Source organism: Microtus oregoni, unplaced genomic scaffold (assembly GCF_018167655.1).
Source record: "Microtus oregoni isolate MIOR12 unplaced genomic scaffold, Mior012 000006F_ref0000085, whole genome shotgun sequence".
Classification (NCBI taxonomy): Eukaryota; Metazoa; Chordata; class Mammalia; order Rodentia; family Cricetidae; genus Microtus; species Microtus oregoni.
In genome coordinates, this window is record NW_024543065.1 from 6,196,715 (window position 1) to 6,216,885 (window position 20,171).

The following is a 20,171-nucleotide window of genomic DNA, read 5'->3' on the forward strand; positions in this document are numbered from 1 at the left end:
CAGAATAAATTTAGAGCCAGCTTTGGCAACCTAGTAAAATTCTGTTGCAAAAAAATAAGTAACAAAAAAAATGTAAAAAGAGGACAGGGGAACATATGTACCCCTGTCCATAGTAGAGTACTTGCCTAGCATGTGGTACCAGAAAATACATCATATCTACATGCATGCATAAATAGTTCTTATTGACAGAAGAATGAAGGGATCTGCAGTAGTCCTAAGGGAAGCTTCTCCCAATTTCTCATAACTGAGTTCACCGAGAAGCCAGAGAAAAGTAGCTGGTTGGAATTAGCCCTGGTGAGCAGGACATGATGAATGGAAACTTGGCAAGCAAGTTGGATATCGTATGCAACTATGGGTAGGGGAAACATTTGCAAGATCAGAATAATTACCCTATACTTTGAACTGATTACATTTTGCACTGTGTTCCTTTTTTTTTTGTTTACAAAATGAATTGCATGACTAATGTAGCGAACTATGAGCGTGAAGGAACAGTTGGTCTCCATTTCTTCTTTCCTAGGCATTGGGATCTAATTGAAGGATTCAAATCTATGTGATGGAAACCAGGCATCATCATGGGATATGTCACTTAAATTATTTTCATATTTATAACCTAGTTCCCAGGGTCAGCCCTCAGGTTTAGCACACATAGGTAGTATTTTATGTAAAGCCTAATGTAATGAGTTTCTACAGGCAGAGAAAAGAAAGTAAAATAAAACCCACATTCCAGCAGTGGTGGCCACAATGAAGTATACAGACTGTGGGCTAGGGCTCACAGCATCTACCTGGATTATCCTGTCCCATGGCTTCATTCTTGTTTGCAAATGGAGAAATGGTTTCATGTCATTGATCTGACACTTTAAAGAACAAGTGAGTAGATGTACCAGGCTGCAGCAGCACCTTGAGCATTATGTACATAAAGGTTGCAATTGTTATCCCCACTGTAAAGAAAGGTTAGTTAGACTCTGTCAGTAATTGGAGTTTTTTTTGTATTAAAAAATATCTAGATCTTGGATGTCAAATTTCTACATATTTGATAATTGTGTTAAAGTATACTAAGAATAAAATTGCCAATCGTCACTCAAGTGTTACTCTCATACATAGTTAAAGACTTTTCTTGTGTGCTATAATTTTTTTGTTTGTTTGTTTTTTTCAAAACAGGGTTTCCCTGTAGTTTTAGAGACTGTCCTGAAACTAGCTCTTGTAGACCAGGCTGGCCCCAAACTCATAGAGATCACCTGCCTCTGCCTCGCAATTAAAGGTGTGCGCCAACACCACCCAGCCTGTGTGCTATGCTTTCTGAGTCCAACACAGCAACCAATTTTTCAAATATAACTTGATGTTGTTTATAGTAATTATAATTATGTTCTGGTATGTGTACTCTAATACAGGATGATCTCAAAAATGAAATATATTACATATTGAAAACAATTAAGCTATATATAAAACTTAGTATTTTGCGACAAAATGACCATATTTATTTTGATCCTTTTCAGTGTAATAGGCTACATGCTATTTAAAAACCTGCAACAGAAATACATGCTATGCCCATTTTGCTAGTGCTCAAATAGAAGATCTCAGAATGTGACCTCTTCGATCCTACAAAACCATTTACCAGGACTGGTGGAGATCGAATTCCAGTCACCTGGTTTCAAGCTCATGCTGCTCGTGTCCACGTCCCAGAAGTGACCCACAAAACCAAAATTTTTTCAGTTGATCAATATCCTATATTTTGGCAATTTCATTCCTTTGCATATTTTCTCATTGCATTTCATTGTAATAAGCGTGTGCTGTTGAAGTTTGTATTGTAATTGCCTTTGACTACTCTTGGCGTTTTGGATTCATGAATGAAGGGATGCTGTAAGCAATAGAAAAGTGCTGATCTTGGGGCTGGTTCTGGCTTGTTGCCATCTGTCTCGTGTGGGGACCAGCCATTGCATGGTGCTGGTCTCCCCCTTTTCATTTGTACACCAGAAGAAATCCACTCGGTGACCTCAAATAGTCATTCAGTTTTGATGCTCAGCGAGAGTGTGGATCTTTACTTCTTTTTCCCCAAAGGACCAGGTGTTTAAATGTAGATCAGTTTGCTAGATAACCAATCTTGATTTGTTATTCCCAGTCCATTGGGAAATCCCAGGATTCATAAAATGGGTTTAGGTATAAGGGTTTTATCCCGAACAAACCACGAATTGACTTTGGAATATCCCCTACATTCTCTTAAACTATTTTTATTCTGTATTAGAATATCCTGATTTTTGTTTTTCCTTTTTCGACAGGACTATTTCACAAATGCAAATAAAGAATTGGAAAAAGACACCCAGCAAGATTACCACCTAGACTATGCCATGGAAAACAGCACGCACACGGTAATTGAGTTTACCAGAGAGCTGCACACGTGTGATGCCAATGACAAGAGAATCACGGTAAGCAGGGTGGGACTGAGCACTCTCATGGGTAACCTGGTAGCGTGTTTACACGTATAAAGTGACTGAGAGACTAAAAGGAAGAGGCCCTGGAAGCAGTATTGGCAATGTCAAACAATCCTTGGGAAATTTTTGATCTGCTCTTTGCAAACTCTCCCAAGTTTAAAACCATACATTTCATGGAAGGCATCTTTATGCAGATGTAAAATTTTGAAGTTCTCCTTTAGGACAGCTGATTTTAAGAAATAAAAGTACATCTTAGCTTTTGCCTGTAAAATTTGAAGATAGATAATAAAGGTTTGAAGAGATGTGTGACACAAAAGACAATCATCATGCTGAATATGAGGGTGTAATTCATCCGATTTGAAACCGGTTTGGCTTTGTAAATTTCGGAAATCCGGATGAATAGTCAGTTGATTATAATCACCTATTGGCACGTTATATGAGGTTTCTTATTTTCAGATTTCACACAAAATTATCTTCATGAATATGCAAATTAAATATTTGGAGGAAGTATGCTCCTGTGGTGCTTTCCATCGGTTGCTTTTGCCATTTCATTTTTGTGTAGACCAATAAAAATTTTCTTTTTCATTCGATCCAATAAAGCTTCAAAAAAGAGAATCTAAAACATCTGAAGTCCTTCTTATTAGCCCTCAGCCTAAGGAGTGAAGAAGGAAGAAGGCACAAGGACAGTCCAGCATCACTTTCCATGTAGCAAACAGTACAACCATAATTCTGTTGGAACACTACTGTAGTCATCGGACCTACAAAAAATAGAGCAAAGAGGACATTTGACACAAGTAGCCTTCCTTTATTACTTATTCTCAGAGTTCTTATTCCAAGGAGCGGGCTGAAGGATCCAGTCATTTTTCTGTTTCTGCAAACCTTTCCCATCCCACGGCCCCTCAGGCAATCTCCTTCTGTAGCTCAGTCAAAGCCAGTTTCACTCGCTTCCCCTTGGAAATTCCTGGTATTCCCATACTGAGCACAGATTTGAGTTGTAAAATAAACAAGCCCAGACACAGAGCTGCCTTCTTCTGTATTTGCACCTTCTCTAAATCCATAATTGAGTTCGTGCCTAGAGGAGGATCTGCTGTGGAAACAAGCAATCTAAGAGTAAGCTAATGTTTTTTAAAAATGAACTTTTTATTTTAAAATTATTTTTAAGTTAACATACAAAGTAAAGGATTCCATCATAGCATTTTCATAGAAATATGCCATTCTGCTTTGCCACATTTGTTCCCTTCTCCACTGCCCTTTCTGTGCCCCCTGTTCAAAGTTTCTCTGCTTTCTTGCCTGTCTTTTCCTCTTCTTGAAGATCCCTTCCAACTCTCTGAGGCTCCCCATTCTGGTTTCATGACCTACAAACACACATACATAAATGCATAAATATATAAAATTTAAACTCTAGATTCTCTTAAAAAAGAAAACAGAAGCTTTCTTAGTCTGGCTTATTTTGTTTACATGGTGATTTTAGTTGCATCAATTTCCCTTAAATGTCAGAATTTCCTTTTACCAATATCGAGGCCCTGCTCCATTGACTATATGTACTCCATTTTCAGTATCCATTCAAGATCGATGGGCATCTAAGCTGATTCCATTCTCTAACTATTTCGAATAATAGACTAAAAATGAGCATGCAGAGACAAGTGTCTCTGTAGTGGGGTATGGCGTCCTTTGGAATATGTCCAGGAGCAGGATAGCAGGATGACGTGGTTCTGCTTTTCACTTTGTGAAGAAACTTCACATTGACTTTCATTGTGACTGTACATGTTTTCACTTCCAGCAGCACTGAACTACAGGTTAAATTTTTCTACACAATCACCTGAATTTGTAGTCATTTGTTTTCTTGCTGATAGCTATTCTGACTGAGGAGAATGGGAATGTCAAGATTTGAAAGGAGGAAAAAGGGGTAAGAGAGGGATTATAGGGAAAGATAATTAGCAGTAGGAGCCATTTGGAGAACCATATGAAAACTCACTACTGTAGAGGCTTCTGAAAATAGACACATGTATGAAATGGAAATGGAGTCACTGAACAAAGGGGGAGAAAAAGTTCCAGCAGACATCTTATGCCACCAAGGAAAACGTTGGTTGCCAAGACTAGATCACATTTAGTTGATTGATTAGTCAAAGTGGTACCAAGGAAATACCAAAGATCTCAAAACTTAATTTGAAATTCTCTAATAGCAAAGGATTTATGACACTTGTTTATATTTATTCGTCATTTGTATTTATTTTGAGAATAGACTATTCTATCCACGAGCCCATTTGTTGACTGGCTGATTTAGTGTTATGGTAATTAATTTGTGTAGCTCCTTAAGTACCATAGATAATATTCCCTGTTCTGATGATTTGTTAGGAAACACTTTTCCATGGTGTAGTTAGACTGTCTCTTTATCCTGGAGATTGTCTCTTTTGATGTGCAGATACGGTCTGCCATCAATTCTTGGGATTATTTCCAGTTCTATTTAAAAACAATTCTTGCCTATGCTTACATCTTGAAGTGTTTTACTTCTTTTTCCCCTTAGCAGTTTCCAGAGTTTCTTACATTAAAGTCTTTATTTAATCCATTTTGGATCAATTTTTGTTCAGGGTAAAATATTAGTTCCCTCCCAAAAACACTGTTTTGTGAAGATATTGTCTCTTTTTCAAGCTGTGCTTTGAGGACATCGGTGAAAGTAGCTACCAGGAGCTTCCTGGGTTTATTTCTAGGTCCTTTATTGTACTCCACTGACATACATGTTTGTTTCATATTGATTTTGCCAACCCATGATTATGAAAGACCTTTCTGTCTTCTAGTGACTTTTTCATTTTCTTTCTTCATTGTCTTAGAGTTTTGATTGTAGAAATCTTTCACCTCCTTGTTTATTCCTTGTCTTTTATTGATTTGAAGTCATTGCAAGCGATATTTTCCCCTAGCTTCCTACTGAGCATGTTCATTATTGATCTATAGAAAAGTTAGTGATTTTTGTAAATGAATTTTGTATCCTGCTATTTTGCCCCATGTGCTTACCAGAGGTAAGAATATCCTGGTGGAATCTTTAGGGTCTTTAAGATATAGGATCATTTCGTCAGCATATAGCAGTAAGTTGAATTTTTTTTTCTCTTATTCATATAACTTTGTTTCTTCCTCTTTACTTAGTACTCTAAGAATTCAGTCACTACAGTGAGAGGCTCCCTTATCTCATTCCAGACTTTAGAGACCATGTTCTCTGTTTCCCACTATGTGCTATGCTGGTCACAGATTTGTCATATATGTTCTTTATTATGTTGAGATATGTTCCTTCTATTCCTGGTTTCTTCAGGGCTTTTATCATGAAGGGATACTGAACTTTTTAGAAGGCCTATTCTGAATTTGTTGGCATTAGCAGATGATTTCTTAAGTTTATGGGCTGTTTTATATTTACTGACTTGTGTATATTGAACCAACCTCACAATTCTGAAATGAGATAAACTTAGTCATGGCGTATGATTTTTTCATATGTTCCTGAGTTTGGCGTGCTAGTATATTACTGAGAGTTTTTGCCTGCATATTCATATGGAAACTGGTTTGGTAAAATTTGGAAAAGAATTCATCTAGTCATAAGCTTTTCTTTGCTGTGAGACTTTGTATTCCTGTTTCAGTCTTGATGGTTGTTATATATCTGTTTAAGGTGCTTATATCCTCTTAGTTTATTTTGGGTAGATCCCGTGGTTGTGTGACACTATTCATGGGTAGGCATGAGCAAGCATCTACTCATCCTGGTAAGAAACCAGCAACAAATCAAACTAAAGATAGTACCAAATTCAAACTTGGTGAACCAATGGGTTTTATTGGGATTACTAGTGGGAGGATGGGTGAGAAATTACTCAGGCAGCTGCATTACTAAAAGCTCACCTCGGGATGGGTCACAGTGTATGAAAGCTGGAAACCTGGGCACACTGCACAACTTGTGGGCAGCTCAAATGATTGGACTCTCCTAAGAAACTCATCTGGTCTCCACTTCTTTCAGGTATCTGGACAGATGGGTATGGAGACTCATCTGGACAGTTCAGCTTGCCTGAGTCTTTTCAATAGCTCAGCTGGTCAGAAAGTATTCTCAGAGCCTCGGTTTGTCTGAGTATGTTGCTCAGAAGTCCTTAGTGCCTATATATACTTGGAAAGGAGGATCCTGGTCAGTTTCAGGGACTTCCTGAAACTGTTGAGTTGTTTATTTGTGTCTAAGGAGGTTGCTTTCAGGACAGAATATGTCACCTCACTTTAGAACCTCTTGTAGTCTAGTGCATGTTCTCAAAGATGGAAGATTTTGTTTTAGAGAAAATTTCCACACAACACATGTATGTCTAGAAATTTACCATTTCTTCTAAATTTTCCACTCTTTTTTTAAATCAGTTTTAAGGGGTTCTATAATGAGTTTCTAGATTATATTTTGATAATATTTTCCTTCTTAGCCTTCAATTTTATTCATTTGAATATTCTCCTTTTGATTAGTTTGGTTAGTATTTGATCATTGTTTTTTTTTGGGGGGGGGTTAGAATCAACCCTTTGGATATTCTAAATATCTTTCTTCTCATTTCTTTATTCTTACATGCTGATTTAAGTAGTATTCTTCAAACACAACTCAATGGCAAGGATAGTGTTGTTGTGAGACATAACGTACCTATATCTGATTACCAGGATAGCACAGTGAGAGTTATCTGGGCCTACCACCATGAAGATCCTGGAGAATCTGGTCCCAAATACCATGATTCAAATCGAGGCACAAGGAGTCTGCGGTTACTGAACCCTGAGAAAGTCGATGTGTTGTCTCCAGCCTCACCATACTTTGATCTGGTAAATCAAGACGTAAGTTTCTTCTTTCTTTATTGTTTTTGTACCTTTTCTGCTTTTAAACAAAAATATTGGTTAATGAAAGTGTGTAAGAGACTGTTTACTTATATTATTAAATTTGATGCCATGTCAATAGAACGTGACTTTTTATTTTCTTCCCCTTCTTCTTAAGACAGGTCCCCATTCCAAACAAAGGCACAACATACTGGTGCCAAATGTTTAAGATTCCTGAATTCCAAGAAAAGCGCCATGTAATAAAGGTATGTGACTTTCATGTGGGCCATGTGAATGCCAATTTTTTTTTGAAAAATAGAAAATAGTAAAAAATATAGAAGTGATTTCTAAGTATATGGAAGTTACTGAGAAAGAAGAAACTGTTTTGTCTGATCCACACACTGTTTTCTGATATTGATAGCTTGGATTGTGGTTAGCTTTTCTGTTAACTTCCAAGTTTACACATCTGAGGTAAGTAGGCGATATTGCTGTAGTAGGAATAGCTATTTTAAATAGTATGTTTGCATATTGATATATCCTATGAAGTAAGTGACATTTCTCACTTACATCGTTTGAGAATATCTGATTCATTGAAAATACTAGATTTTGTCATACAAAATATCATGTTTTCTTGAGGATGGGAAAAATTGTAATCAGTGGATTTCTATTGAACTGATGAAAACGAAAATTTGGAGAAGCTCAAAAGACGGATAAGCTCAAATTGCCCTTGACATGGAGTTAGTTCTCTCTTCCCATTCCCAGGGATTGGGTCTCTCAAAACTTTTACGTCTAATGAATGAATGAACAGACCTTTGGCTCTGACAGTTATTGACAGATCCAAAAAAAAAAGATTGAAAATTAGGCCATGTGCTCTTCAAAGCCTCACACGGCTATTATATAGAATAAGAAATAGTTAAATATTGCCAATTAAATAATGTGAGCCTTTAGAAAGCCTGATGTTACTACCTTTCTGTTGGCGCCCAGACTATGTAATTAAATAGTATGGATGTAAGAGAGGAGCAAATGGTTAGATTCTGGCATCTGAACGACACATGGGGTTGAATTGTTGGTTCTGCCTTTCATTAACATTGTTCTCGCAGGTAAATGTCTCTGAAAAATGCTGTAGCCATAGTTTTCTCTGCTGTAAACAGTCTCAATCACAAGATTCTCCCTACCAAGCTCAGATCATTTAAGTTGAGGTATGATCGCTCTTATATCCTCTAGAGTGACTTACATATGTTGATTTACAATGTGTTCATCCAGTTGCCCAGATCTATCTTTGCTTCTGGGATGCTTCACGGCTGCATAGGGTACAGGGGATGTCTGAGTTAATAGATGGTCCTAAACATTTACAGAGTATATTTTGCCAACAGTTGTCTTAGCAACCATACAACAGTGAATGCATTGCTTGCCTCTAAAAGAAGTTAATTTTGACTCCATGCATGTGTAAGTGGAAGGAAGATTCAAATATGTACTGGTGCATAGGCCAAAGTTCTTCACTTGTGCCAGGGGAGTCTTTCTCGGAAAGTAGAATATACATGAACCCATGTGTCATTTACAATTTACAAGCTCCACGCTTAATAAACAGATGTAAAACTAGGGCCTGAAATGAAAACAAGCATTTCAGAACATAGGTCATCTATTCATTTTAAACTTTAATAGAAGGTAAAATCCTTAACTGCTTCTACTCACATGTTTCATTCTTACGATTATTAATGTTAAAGATTGAGTTGAATGAAATAAAGTCAAATGTATCTATCAGTATGGCTTTCCTTTGCTTGAAACCTCACCGAGAATTCTTAGGTAACTTTTCTGTCACAAGTCTATCACAATAACACACAGATAAGGGGGCCCTGGAGTAGGTACCAGAGAACACATTGATGCCTTTGCTGCGTGTTTGTAGCAAGAAAAATCAATGGCATGAAAGACTGTATACACACACACACACAGAAAATATTTGAAGTTCTACCAAAACTCAAGAGAGCTTTATTTTATATAAGATATAATTTAAAGGAAGGAAGGTCACCAAGTAGAAGGGGGTTCCTGTCAAACTTGTGACTGAGGAGAGTTTTAGTGACTGCAGATTAAAATTCTATTAATTAGTTTAAAATATCCCTTACAAGATAGACTTTTGATCTTATCTCACAGCTCCCAAAGTAGAGTTCACTTAATATCACAAAACACAGTCCTCCAACTAAGACAACATACAAAGAATCAAGCCCTACTGGGAACAGGGCTAAAATACATGTGCTGTGCAAGCTGGTTAGAGTCCATCTTTCAAAAGGTATTCTATTTTTTAAATAAATGTCACAATTAAGTTCTAGTAAGTTTCTGCGGTAAAATTCATAGGTCAAGAGCAGAGATATTATCTCGATTTCCAGTCTTTTTGTCCTAGAAGAGATGATCTCTAGTACTTTAAAGGCAGGATGTAATCTTCCCAAGGAAACAAAGACTCCTGGTTTGTTTGAAAAGCCATTAAGTGGGGTGTTTTCCCGAGTGCCTTGTCCAGCAATGAGATGTGTTAATACTGGGGAGATGATCCTGCAGGTAAGAGCACTGTCTGGAAAGCCTGATAACCCGAAACACGCACAGTGAAAGGAGAGAACCAACTCCCACACATTATTCTCTGAGCTCCGTATGGGATTTATGGAAACCTCTGTGGCACCTGCTCATACCTCCCGATACACAACAAATGAACAAATAAGCTTGTCTTGGTTAGGGTTACTATTTCTGTAGTGAAACACCACCAACAGCAGCCAACTGGGGAGGAAAAGGTTTATTTGACTCCTCTTCCACATCTCCTCATCACTGCAGAAAGTCAGGGCAGGAACCTGGAGGCAGGGGCAGATGCAGAGGACATGGAGGAATTAGTGGCTTGTTCCTCCTGGCTTGCTCAGCCTGATTTCTTATAGAACTCAAGACCACCAGCCCAGGGGTGTCTCCACCCACAATGCGTTTAGCCCTTCCACATAAGTTGCTAATCAGGAAAATGTGCTACAAGCCTAACTATAGTCTGATCTTACAGAGGCATTTTCTTAATTCAGATTCCCTCCTCTCAAATGACTTTACTTCGTATCAACTTGACATAAACTATCCAGCACAAAATATCAAAAAATTTAGGCCTCAATCCTTTTCTGATGCAAAGTACTTTCTACAGAAGATAGCTTTTGGATTATCAAGTATGTGATGTATAGTGAATTTAAAAATATTGATATAGATAGATTTTTATAAGATATAAATTTCACTATAATTCAAAGAAAGTTTCTATTTGTGGCTTAAATGTTGAGGCTATATATTTTATGACTCTAAACAATAACAAAAATAAGCAGATAAAATATATTAGTGATCCAATTATGAATTTATTTAATAGTAGTGACTAAAGTTAATAGCATTATTAAAATTAACTTTTAATCTTAAATATGTAAAATGATTTATTATAAAGATTATGAAATGATGAGGTAAATAATACTGAAAATTGCTACAATCATAAAACAAATATTTTTTCTGGAGCAAGATAAGATCATAATGAAAGTTATTTGTCCAAATTCTCTCTTGCCTTCAATATATTTATTTCTATTTAGTTTTTGAAAAAATTGGCTTAACTTGAATTCAAATCAGGCATAATGGTATCTGTGTATCTCAAGCACTCAAGAGGCTGAGGCAAGCTTGTCTCACAAGAAAATATTATGACTTTGCAAATGTGTATGTTAGATGATGGTATTTCATTATTATAAGTATTGTGGAAACCATAGAAAGTTATTGGTAGTTTCTATTACTTTCTCTTCTTGTCTGGGATCATCTGTTCATATCATCTGTGCTATTAACATTGGTAACCCACGCTCCATCCTATCTTGACAGTTTAGCATGGCCTGCTTTATTTAGCCTTCTCATGCTGTGTCCTCACCATCAGCTTGGAATTCATTTTAATAAATGATTCCTTTATGTGGTGTGCTCAACTGCCATAGAGTTGTCATGAGAGAACCCTTAAACATGCTGCATTAGAAGTTGAAGTTACTAGTTGTGTTAGTACAGTGTCCTGTAAGGGTTTTTATCATCAGGAAATTCTCTTCATTTTGAATTTATCTGTTCAAACAGGATACATCATTTTGTTGTTTTTAATCTAAGTTGTTCTATTACCAATAAGGACTTGGGAGGCAGATCCTGGGCTGGAAACCTGATAGAACAAAGAGGTGGCCAGAGGAGCGACCAACCGACCTTCCCCCTTCCACCAGAGATCCAGCAAGCATGTCTCTCCACACAACCCAGACCAAAAAGAACCTTGAATCTCCCTTCTACTTTCTGTGGGTCTCACTATCTATCTCATTCCTGTTTCCCCCCTGAAATGACATCTTAATTGATGTTGGCTTTCTTCCTCATGGGAATGGCTTTGATCCTGTTATCAGGATGTGTCTCCATGCTTTGACTCTTTCTCACACGTCTGCCTCCCATTTCATTTTCTCACGGGGGAAACTAGATGTTTGCTATGACTTCTGACTCAGTGGTTGTTTGTGCTTTGCCGAGATCTACTCTAATCTTGTAGGATGGTTTTTGCTCATGGCTGTTTCCCTCTCATCCCTGGCTCTTACCATAACCCCTGGAGGCAAATCTTTGGATCTTCAGATGGATCTTTTTAACAAGTTGAGACAAATGAACTTTCACAATAAGCCTCATGGGAAAACTTTTCTCTCCTTTTTAAAACTTTGCAACACTAACTATTCTAGTAAAAGATCATGGTGTAAATATAAAATTTCAAAGATCTGCATTCTGGTGATTCATGGCACAAAGATTATTGGTGTTAAATAATTATGCCCCAATATGTAACTAATCTGATTTTATATAAACATGAATGAAAATATGGGAAGTCTAGGGTATTTGCTATGACAAAGTCTAAAATTGTGTATGGAAAGATGTTAGTAGAAACACCAACCCTACTGAGTGACCAAAGCAGCAAATTTTAAAGATTTCTGACAGGGTGCTTAGTTTTAAAGATGTTGCTCTGTATTATCCGTGTCACAGATCTATGCCTATGTCATAGATACTTCTTTGTCACAGATATGTCAGGGGTTTGTCTCACTACCTGGGTGTTCTTTGTAGTCCCATAGAGGACACGTTATTGAGTTCACTCTGAAAGCATGTCTGTTTGTGAACGTGATTTATTGCTCTGCTACTAATTAGTTTTCCAACCCTAGAGAAAACACTTAACCTTGCCTGCTCCTCAAATTCCTTCCCAGTCAGATAAAGAGATTTGACCAGATGATCTCAATTGGTTCTTTCTGGTTCTAAATATCTATGACTCGCTGAAAACAAAAGCTTAAGTCTGTGGTGGAGACCAGATGTCCTGTGGTCTGAGATTCCCATACTCTGGTTTCTCACAATCCTCCAGCACACAGAGTGAAGATGCTGACCCCTAGTTAAAAGGCCCCCACAAGGGTTCCTTTAACATAGATTTTGATGCATCTCAGTCCTCTCTAGGGCATTTCATCAGAAGAATCTGGGAAGTCAAGATGCAATTGTGGCAGCTCAGTATGCTAACAGAAAGACTCAATTTTAAAAAATGATACCAGGAGACTTCATTCTGTCTGGGCTATCAATCATTCAGCTTTTAATCTTTATAACCATAATTTACTGAGCTTGTTGCTATTATTATTCAATGATTATTACATTTCTATAACAATTTCTTATGAACATATAAAGAATTTGCATTAAACAAAACAATGAAATCACACATGTTTACAGCTTCTATTGTGTAGTGACTCAAACAGAGTCTGATTCAAATCTTGACTCCTTAGCCAATATATGCTGATCCAGGCAAGTTTCTTCACTTCCTTAAGTCTTAGGCTACCATTTGTAAACAGGGTTGATAAAAGAACTTGTCTTGGTTGTTAGTTGTCAATATCAAATGAGTGTTTTATATGTTCAGCATATATTGGCTGAATGAGGACTAATCTGCGTTACCCATTTTACCATGGTTTTCAAACCTCTTACATCTGAGAAGAGGGAGGTAAGGCCTTTCTGAAATGGGCTGGAACAAAGCACACTGACTATCTGACTCTGCTTTGCATTAGCTAAGTGCCCTTGGGCAAAGTAAACTATCAGGACTTGCCTCTTCAGTTGTAAAATCCAAAAAGTCTTTCTCAGGGAAGATTAAATGAAGACAAGTGAAAACACCTGTTGCAAAAGAGGCTCACCATTGCTTGTTTTCTTCCCTCAGAGGGGATTATAGTGATAGATGACTAAAACTTCCTTCAAGTATTTTCTCAGAGGCTGGACAGAGGCCCTGAGAGGCAGTAAGTCACTGTTTTATTTTGAAAGAAAGATTACTTTAGAGTTAGATTTCATGGCTTGCTTCTATTACTCTAAGCCAAATGAAATGTAAGCGACCCCCCCCCCCCCCTCCTCTTGTCTAAGTAGGGACAAAGACCAGCTGGTGACACTCCTCTGGGACATTCTTGGGCATTCTCAATGCTCGCCATTAGTCTTGCATCTGGTGACTTTAAATAATTTTCAACAGACATTGTGTATTTATTTTCCTCAGCTTTCCTTCCCCTGTTCAGTCCTACCCCCCATCTAGGATGTAACTTTCAAGTAGTGCGAAGGTTGGCTGAGAGCATGGTGAAGCCTTAGCACATACAATGGGAGTTAATGGCTGTAAAACTGGCAAGAGACTCCATCACCACTTTCATTCAGAGGACACAAAAATATTTGTGTTGAATTCTAGGTGTGGGTGCTATAGTCAGATTAGGAGATGTTGGTATCACTGAGATTTGAATGACTTTACCTTGACAGAGGGAAGTATTTAGGTAAAACTTTTGCTTATTTTTGCTACATAGATAGATTATGTCATCAGTCTTTCCTATTTTCTGAAAAGGTAAACTGACTTTCCACAACTTTCTAGTGTCAGGCAAGGTCAAAGGGATACATACATCACCGTACAATGCTTGTCAAGTGGAGCTGAGATTTGAGGATAGATCCTCAGTGAAAAACTAGCAGACCTTCCTCTGGAGATCTGAGCAACTCATGCCTTTTGACTCCCGCCCAGTGGGAAATGGCTGATGTCACTCAGTCAGCCTGAGGTTTCTCAGTAGATGGCTCAGAGTTTAGACGATGTTAGGTTTTGTTTTCTCAGCTTTCCTGAGACATATGGTATACAAAGAACTGTACGTGTTTAGTGTGTCCTAAATCCCCCTGACCTGGTTTCCAAAGTCAAGGTAAAAGACACTTTCACTACCTTGCCAAGTTTCCCAACGGTGCGAGGACAGAAACCAGGCAGGACAGAAATCCCGACAACACATATGACTATAGAAAGGGACAGAATGTTGAATCTGATGTGAGGCTGCCTGGAGTAGGGGGATTAGCAATAATTTAAATGAAAAGAAGATAGCGAGCTCTAATCTAATTGGGCATATGTTGTGGTATAAGGGTCCTTGGGACCAAACCAGCAACTTTTTGACTGAATTAAAAAACGTCCTCAGAAATGAAAATAATGGTAATGCGCTGTTTTATTCCCATCCTTACAATGGTCTATCTAAAGTGACCCATGAGATGAAAACTAATATTGACATTCAGCCTTAAAAATACCTGTAGTGCTTTTAAACAAGAAGAGGACACATTGGGAAGAAAGGTAGAAAAACCATTATCCCAGAGCAGCGTAAGAACCATTGGGAGCCCAGATTCTGATCCTACCCCAACTGCTGGCCACCAGAAAACTAATACCGTGGTGCCTATCGGAGGTCAAATTCATGTTACCCAAAGCACTGGAAAACTAAATCTGTGAAATCAAGAGGTGGTCTATGTGATTATTAATCCTGAAGAATGTTGTACCTTCACTCACTAAATATTGTAATCAGGAAAGCTGGGCATTTATGAATACGTAAACTTATAAGTGTTTCTTTGCATTCTTTGGTAAATTATGTTGTAATACAAAATTATCTTAAAATTACAAAAATAGTGCAGACAGCTTTTATGTGCTCCTAATCCAGATTATGTTACAATTTTCAGTGTGAACGTTGTATTAATATACAACCAGGATGACATGACTCAACTGGAGCAACAAGACATTTTTTTAGTTTTTAGAGTTGGAACTTTGTGTTGTTGTTGTTGTTTTGTTTTTTCAAGTCATGGTTTCTCTGAGTAGCAGCCCTAGCTGTCCTGGAACTCACTCTGTAGACCCTACTGACCTTGAACTCACAAAGATGTGCCTGTCTCTGCCTCCTGAGTGCTGGGAGTAAGTGCATGTTCCCCCCCTGCCCGGCTATGGTTAGAACTTTCCACAAGTGTAGTAAAAACATCATGTGTGCAATGAAAACTGACTTTTACTAAATGAGATATTTGAAATTCAAGTTTGTGTAACTCATGAATTTAATATGTTTCACAATTTTGTAATTTACATTCTCCAAGCTGAATTGGCACACTGTTAAGGTATTTACTCATCAAAAACTCAAAAATTAAAGCTTAATAATACAACCATTTTTGAAAGGGGAAATTACACCAATTTTAGAAGCATTACGGATGACTCTTGTTGAGTCATTATTGTTCTGCCTGTTTCATATCCTTAGGGGACATCTTAAAAATCATTTGAGTTAGATCTTTCTGGATGGTGCCGACTCCTGTGTGAAGGGTTGTCAATACTATTCAGAAAAATTCAACTAACGCTGATGCCAACCTACTGCTGGAGAACCACTGTTTTGTGCTTATTTAAAATTCCTGTATGGCACTTGCTATATTAATATTCTATAGCACATGGTAAGACATGCTATACTTTAATGCTTAATAGAAAGGATGCTATACTTGTAATACAACATTAATACTTTTACAGTACATTATGTCAAGATATTAATGTTTATAATGTAATGGTTGCTTTTCTTAGCAACATTAATACTGTTTTTATAGTAATAAAATGGAAGACTGAACACATATTAAGCATCTACTATCAAAATATAGTAGTCTGCTGTAGAACCCAGGTCGCTGAAAAAAAAAGTGGCTCAGTGTTTAACTGTACTTACTATTCTTGGAGGGGGCCAAGTTTTTTTTTTTTTCCAGTAGCCATTTCATGGCTCACAATGATATCTAACTCCAGCTAAGGGAATCCAGTGCTCTTGTCTGGCCTCTGTGGGATGGTGCACACATGGGATACAGAAAATAGGAACTTAGGAACTCAGGCACAGATACACACATAGCAATATTAAGGACAAATCTTTCTAATTCAACAGTTTATGGTATTGGCATCTTTTGGTGCATTGGCGATTTATTTGCAGACAGAGAAGCTGGAAAGCCAGCCACTTCCTGGAGCCACAGCTGCTTTCTATTGCAAAGCCTGAGCCACTTGAGAGCTGCAGAATGCTTTCTACACTAGGCAAATAAGACTTGCGTTCCAGTGCAACTGAGGCACACCATGGTGTCGCGATATTAGCGTTTATGATGTAATGATATTCAGGAAACAATCCTGAAGGCCCACCTCGCTGACTTTTTTAAAGGGTGAATTTCTTTAAATCATTTTGTCACCCAAAATTTTATCAAATCTTAGAGAAGCTGTCTACTAACTGAAACAGGATTCTCACTGAATCACTGTATCTGTATTTTAAATGTTAAATAAAAACAAGACCATGGAAATAACTTTTTTGTTGTTTTTCAAGACAGGGTTCCTCTGTATAGACCTGGCTATCCTGGAACTCACTCTATAGACTAGGTTGGCCTTGAACTCAAAACTCAGAGATCCTCCTGCCTCTACCTCCCAAGTGCTGAGACTAAATAAAGGCATATGCCACCACCGCCTGGAAATAGGTTTTAGCATGTGCTTGTTGCCTATAGCTTCTCAGCCTAAAGAAGCCGTGAAAATACACGCCGTATTTATTAACAGTATAATCTAGATATACGCTCACCACACCCACTACATATCTTAATTACCTGGAACCATCCTTTCATCTGACACCTTTACATTGCAGAGGATAAGTGAGTGCCTGTGAAGGGTCTACTCTAGACAGTGTTCAGTGCCGTGTCTTCTATCACATAAAGACCATGTAACATAACAGCCATCCAAATGAAGGAACTCACAGCCCCCATAAGGAAAAATGTGTATGCGCAGAAGTTAAGCGAGCCCATACACACACCTAACCAGTAGACTTTGGTGCCCACCTCTGTGATAGAAGAAGTCAAAGAAGAAAAGGAAGAAAACAGTAGAGTCTGGGAGCAGAGTAGAATTTGGAAACCCTAATTTGGAGACAGTACAAAGGAGTCAGATTTCAAGTGTGAAAAAATGGTGGTTCTGAGGATGACTGGAAGCAAACTCTCTGGGACAGACTGGATACTAACGTAAGGCCATAAGATCAAAAGCTCACTGAGAATTCTGCCTGTTCCCACATCAAAACCCACAAAGGAGTCAACATTATCATCTTTGTTGCATAGGTGAGAAACTGAAGCCCAAACAGGTTAAGGAACTTGCCTGTGGCTGACCATTCTCCTCTTGGCATCCTCTCCCTTGGGGAAGAGTGTCTATTGTAAAACTAACAAACAGCGCTGTGGGTGCTTTAGCCTTAAATGGGACTTTTGTATCTGTAGAAAACAACATCCTTTGCCCCTAGACTCAGGCCTTTGCTTTGTCTTTAGCATTCTGAAACATGACACATCAATATGGAGGAAGCTCCATTTGTTTCCACATGTGGCAAAGAAGCATTGATGCCATAACCAGCATCTGCTTGTACCAGAGCCAAGGAGTAGGCAGCTGCCAGCTCAACTTCAGATTCTTAGTCTAAATATGTCAAATTTGAATGCACAGTGACTGCTTGTCAGGGAAACCACATTTTAAAAAAAACATTGAATGCCCCAACCATACCAAGACTCCTAATATGAAATATTGAAAGGGGTTGCATACTGTAGCCTTTCATACCTAAAGAGAGTACAGATTTTTGTCTTGAATGACATCATTGTGTGTTTCACAACTTCATTTAGTGTTAAAACTTTGGCAAATCGCATCATACTTTCCATGCTAGATATCAAGGCTACCTCTGAATTGCAGGCATATGTATATAACTATCAGCAGTGAAGTTGTGACTGTTTCTAAGATTCAGATAATGGCCCTTCAGTTCTCCTGGAAATGAAGGGATCTTCTCTTGGATTACAATTTGAGTTTATTGAAATAATGTCTGTTCCTGTGTCAATGCTGTTCACCCTTTCTTAATAGTTTAAATGTATATTATACATGTGAGCTTCTGTAGTGAAGGTGTTCATATAATTCAGCTCTCCATTTTATTGACATACAAAACCGAGAATGATGTCAAAATTAATTATTTACCTAAAGTCCAACATTTAAGAAAAAATATTGCTTTAATCAGACATGCTGACACACATCTATAACCTCAGCACTCTGGAGGCTGATGTGAAGGGATCATCAGTTTGAGAGCAGCCCTTGATATTGTAGGGAACTTCTGCCTCAGAAAAACAAAAATAAAATTTGCCAGCTTAAAGCCACCTACCTAAAAATCTACATTTGATTCTCTTAAATATTAAGCCCTCCATATATGTTTTCATTTCATGTATATATATATATAACTGTGTGGTACATGTACGCATATGCATATACATTTTCATGAGTGTGCATGCACCTCTATGTATTTGTGTATGTGTGTGTTTGTGCACGTGTGTGTGAATGCCCTTGGTATATGAAAGCTTGAGGTTGACGTCAAAAATGTTCTTTGGTCATCCTCCTTCCTTGTCCTTTGAGTTGGGACATCAAACTCTGAACTCACTTATTCAGCTCTGTCTCCAGTCATCTTCCTTCAGGGATGCCCTGGCTCTCTCTGCCTTCCTGGGCTGCAATTACAAATGAAGACCATACCCACTTGCATTTTCATGGATTCTGGGATCTCAGCTTTGGTCATCATGCTTTTACAGCAAGTACTTCAACTGCTGAACCATACCCTGGTCCCTTTCATCTTTTTTTTTTAAATAATCACTTCCACTATGAAGCTGGCGATTATGTCCACAGTAGTTGATTCTTGACCCATGATTTAGAGGTAGACATTCATCCTTTTAGAGGGAAGCCCAGTGCAAGTCCCTCATCACTACAGTGGCTACAACAGCCCTGAGCAAAATGTCTACATGATGGCCCTTGAACTCCATTACCTTGGTGTTAGTGGGCATACCAGAATGTGAATACAAAGACTTTTAAAGTGTCTAGATTTAGAGAAGTCACACTTACGATTGCTCATTGTATCCCCAGACACTGTTTTATTTAACAGTTACTAATTGTCCAGAAGAGAAAAGCAAGGCTCAGAAATGACAGGTGTCTTTTCTGAATCCACAGAGATGGAGGTGAGACAGGATGGTTATAAAATCTAACCCCCCCCCCCCAGTCTCCCATATACAGAGGTAATATGAGCGTAATCAACCCCAAGAACTGAGTCTATTTAGTTTTATTTAGTTTAGTTAGGTTGACTTTTCAGCTCACAGAGATAGCTTAAAATGCTTTCCCTACTCTTGACCTTTAATAGCTTCTTTGAATCTTAGTTTCTGTATTGGCAAAACAGCTATGATACCTGTTTACAAGACAAACTTGGAACTTATTTGAGAATCCGTAGAGAGCACATGAGGCTGATAGATGGCACACTGTCCCCTTATTGTCACCGCTCTTCCATCTGACAGTCTGAACTAGCTGTCTGCTTATGTCATTATTTTATCTCATGGTTGTTAAAAATGAAATATAGTGAGAGAAAGACAAAACCCCACAAAACTCTTTCTCAACCTGTTAATTAAACTAGGATTTAAATTAAAGTCATAAATGGCTGTTACTTATTCGTGTTTTCCTTTTAACATGTGAAATTTAAAAGAATTTCTATTTCCATATATATATATTCTTCTGGATAATCTTTTAATAATCTATAATTAAAGAATTTTCAGCGCTTTTGAAAAAGCTCTAATTGCTTGGATATAATTATCCAATAATTCAAAGCA

General features: G+C 37.9%; 1 protein-coding gene across 1 annotated transcript in view; it reads left to right on the forward strand.

Annotated features, from left to right (window-relative positions):
* Positions 1 to 20,171, forward strand: part of Moxd1 (monooxygenase DBH like 1) — an 84,085-nt gene that overhangs the window by 27,283 nt on the left and 36,631 nt on the right. The window contains exons 2-4 of the mRNA XM_041654005.1: positions 2,274 to 2,420; positions 7,080 to 7,247; positions 7,409 to 7,492. Coding sequence (XP_041509939.1) covers positions 2,274 to 2,420; positions 7,080 to 7,247; positions 7,409 to 7,492 — 399 coding nt within the window. The remainder of the gene's footprint in view (positions 1 to 2,273; positions 2,421 to 7,079; positions 7,248 to 7,408; positions 7,493 to 20,171) is intronic.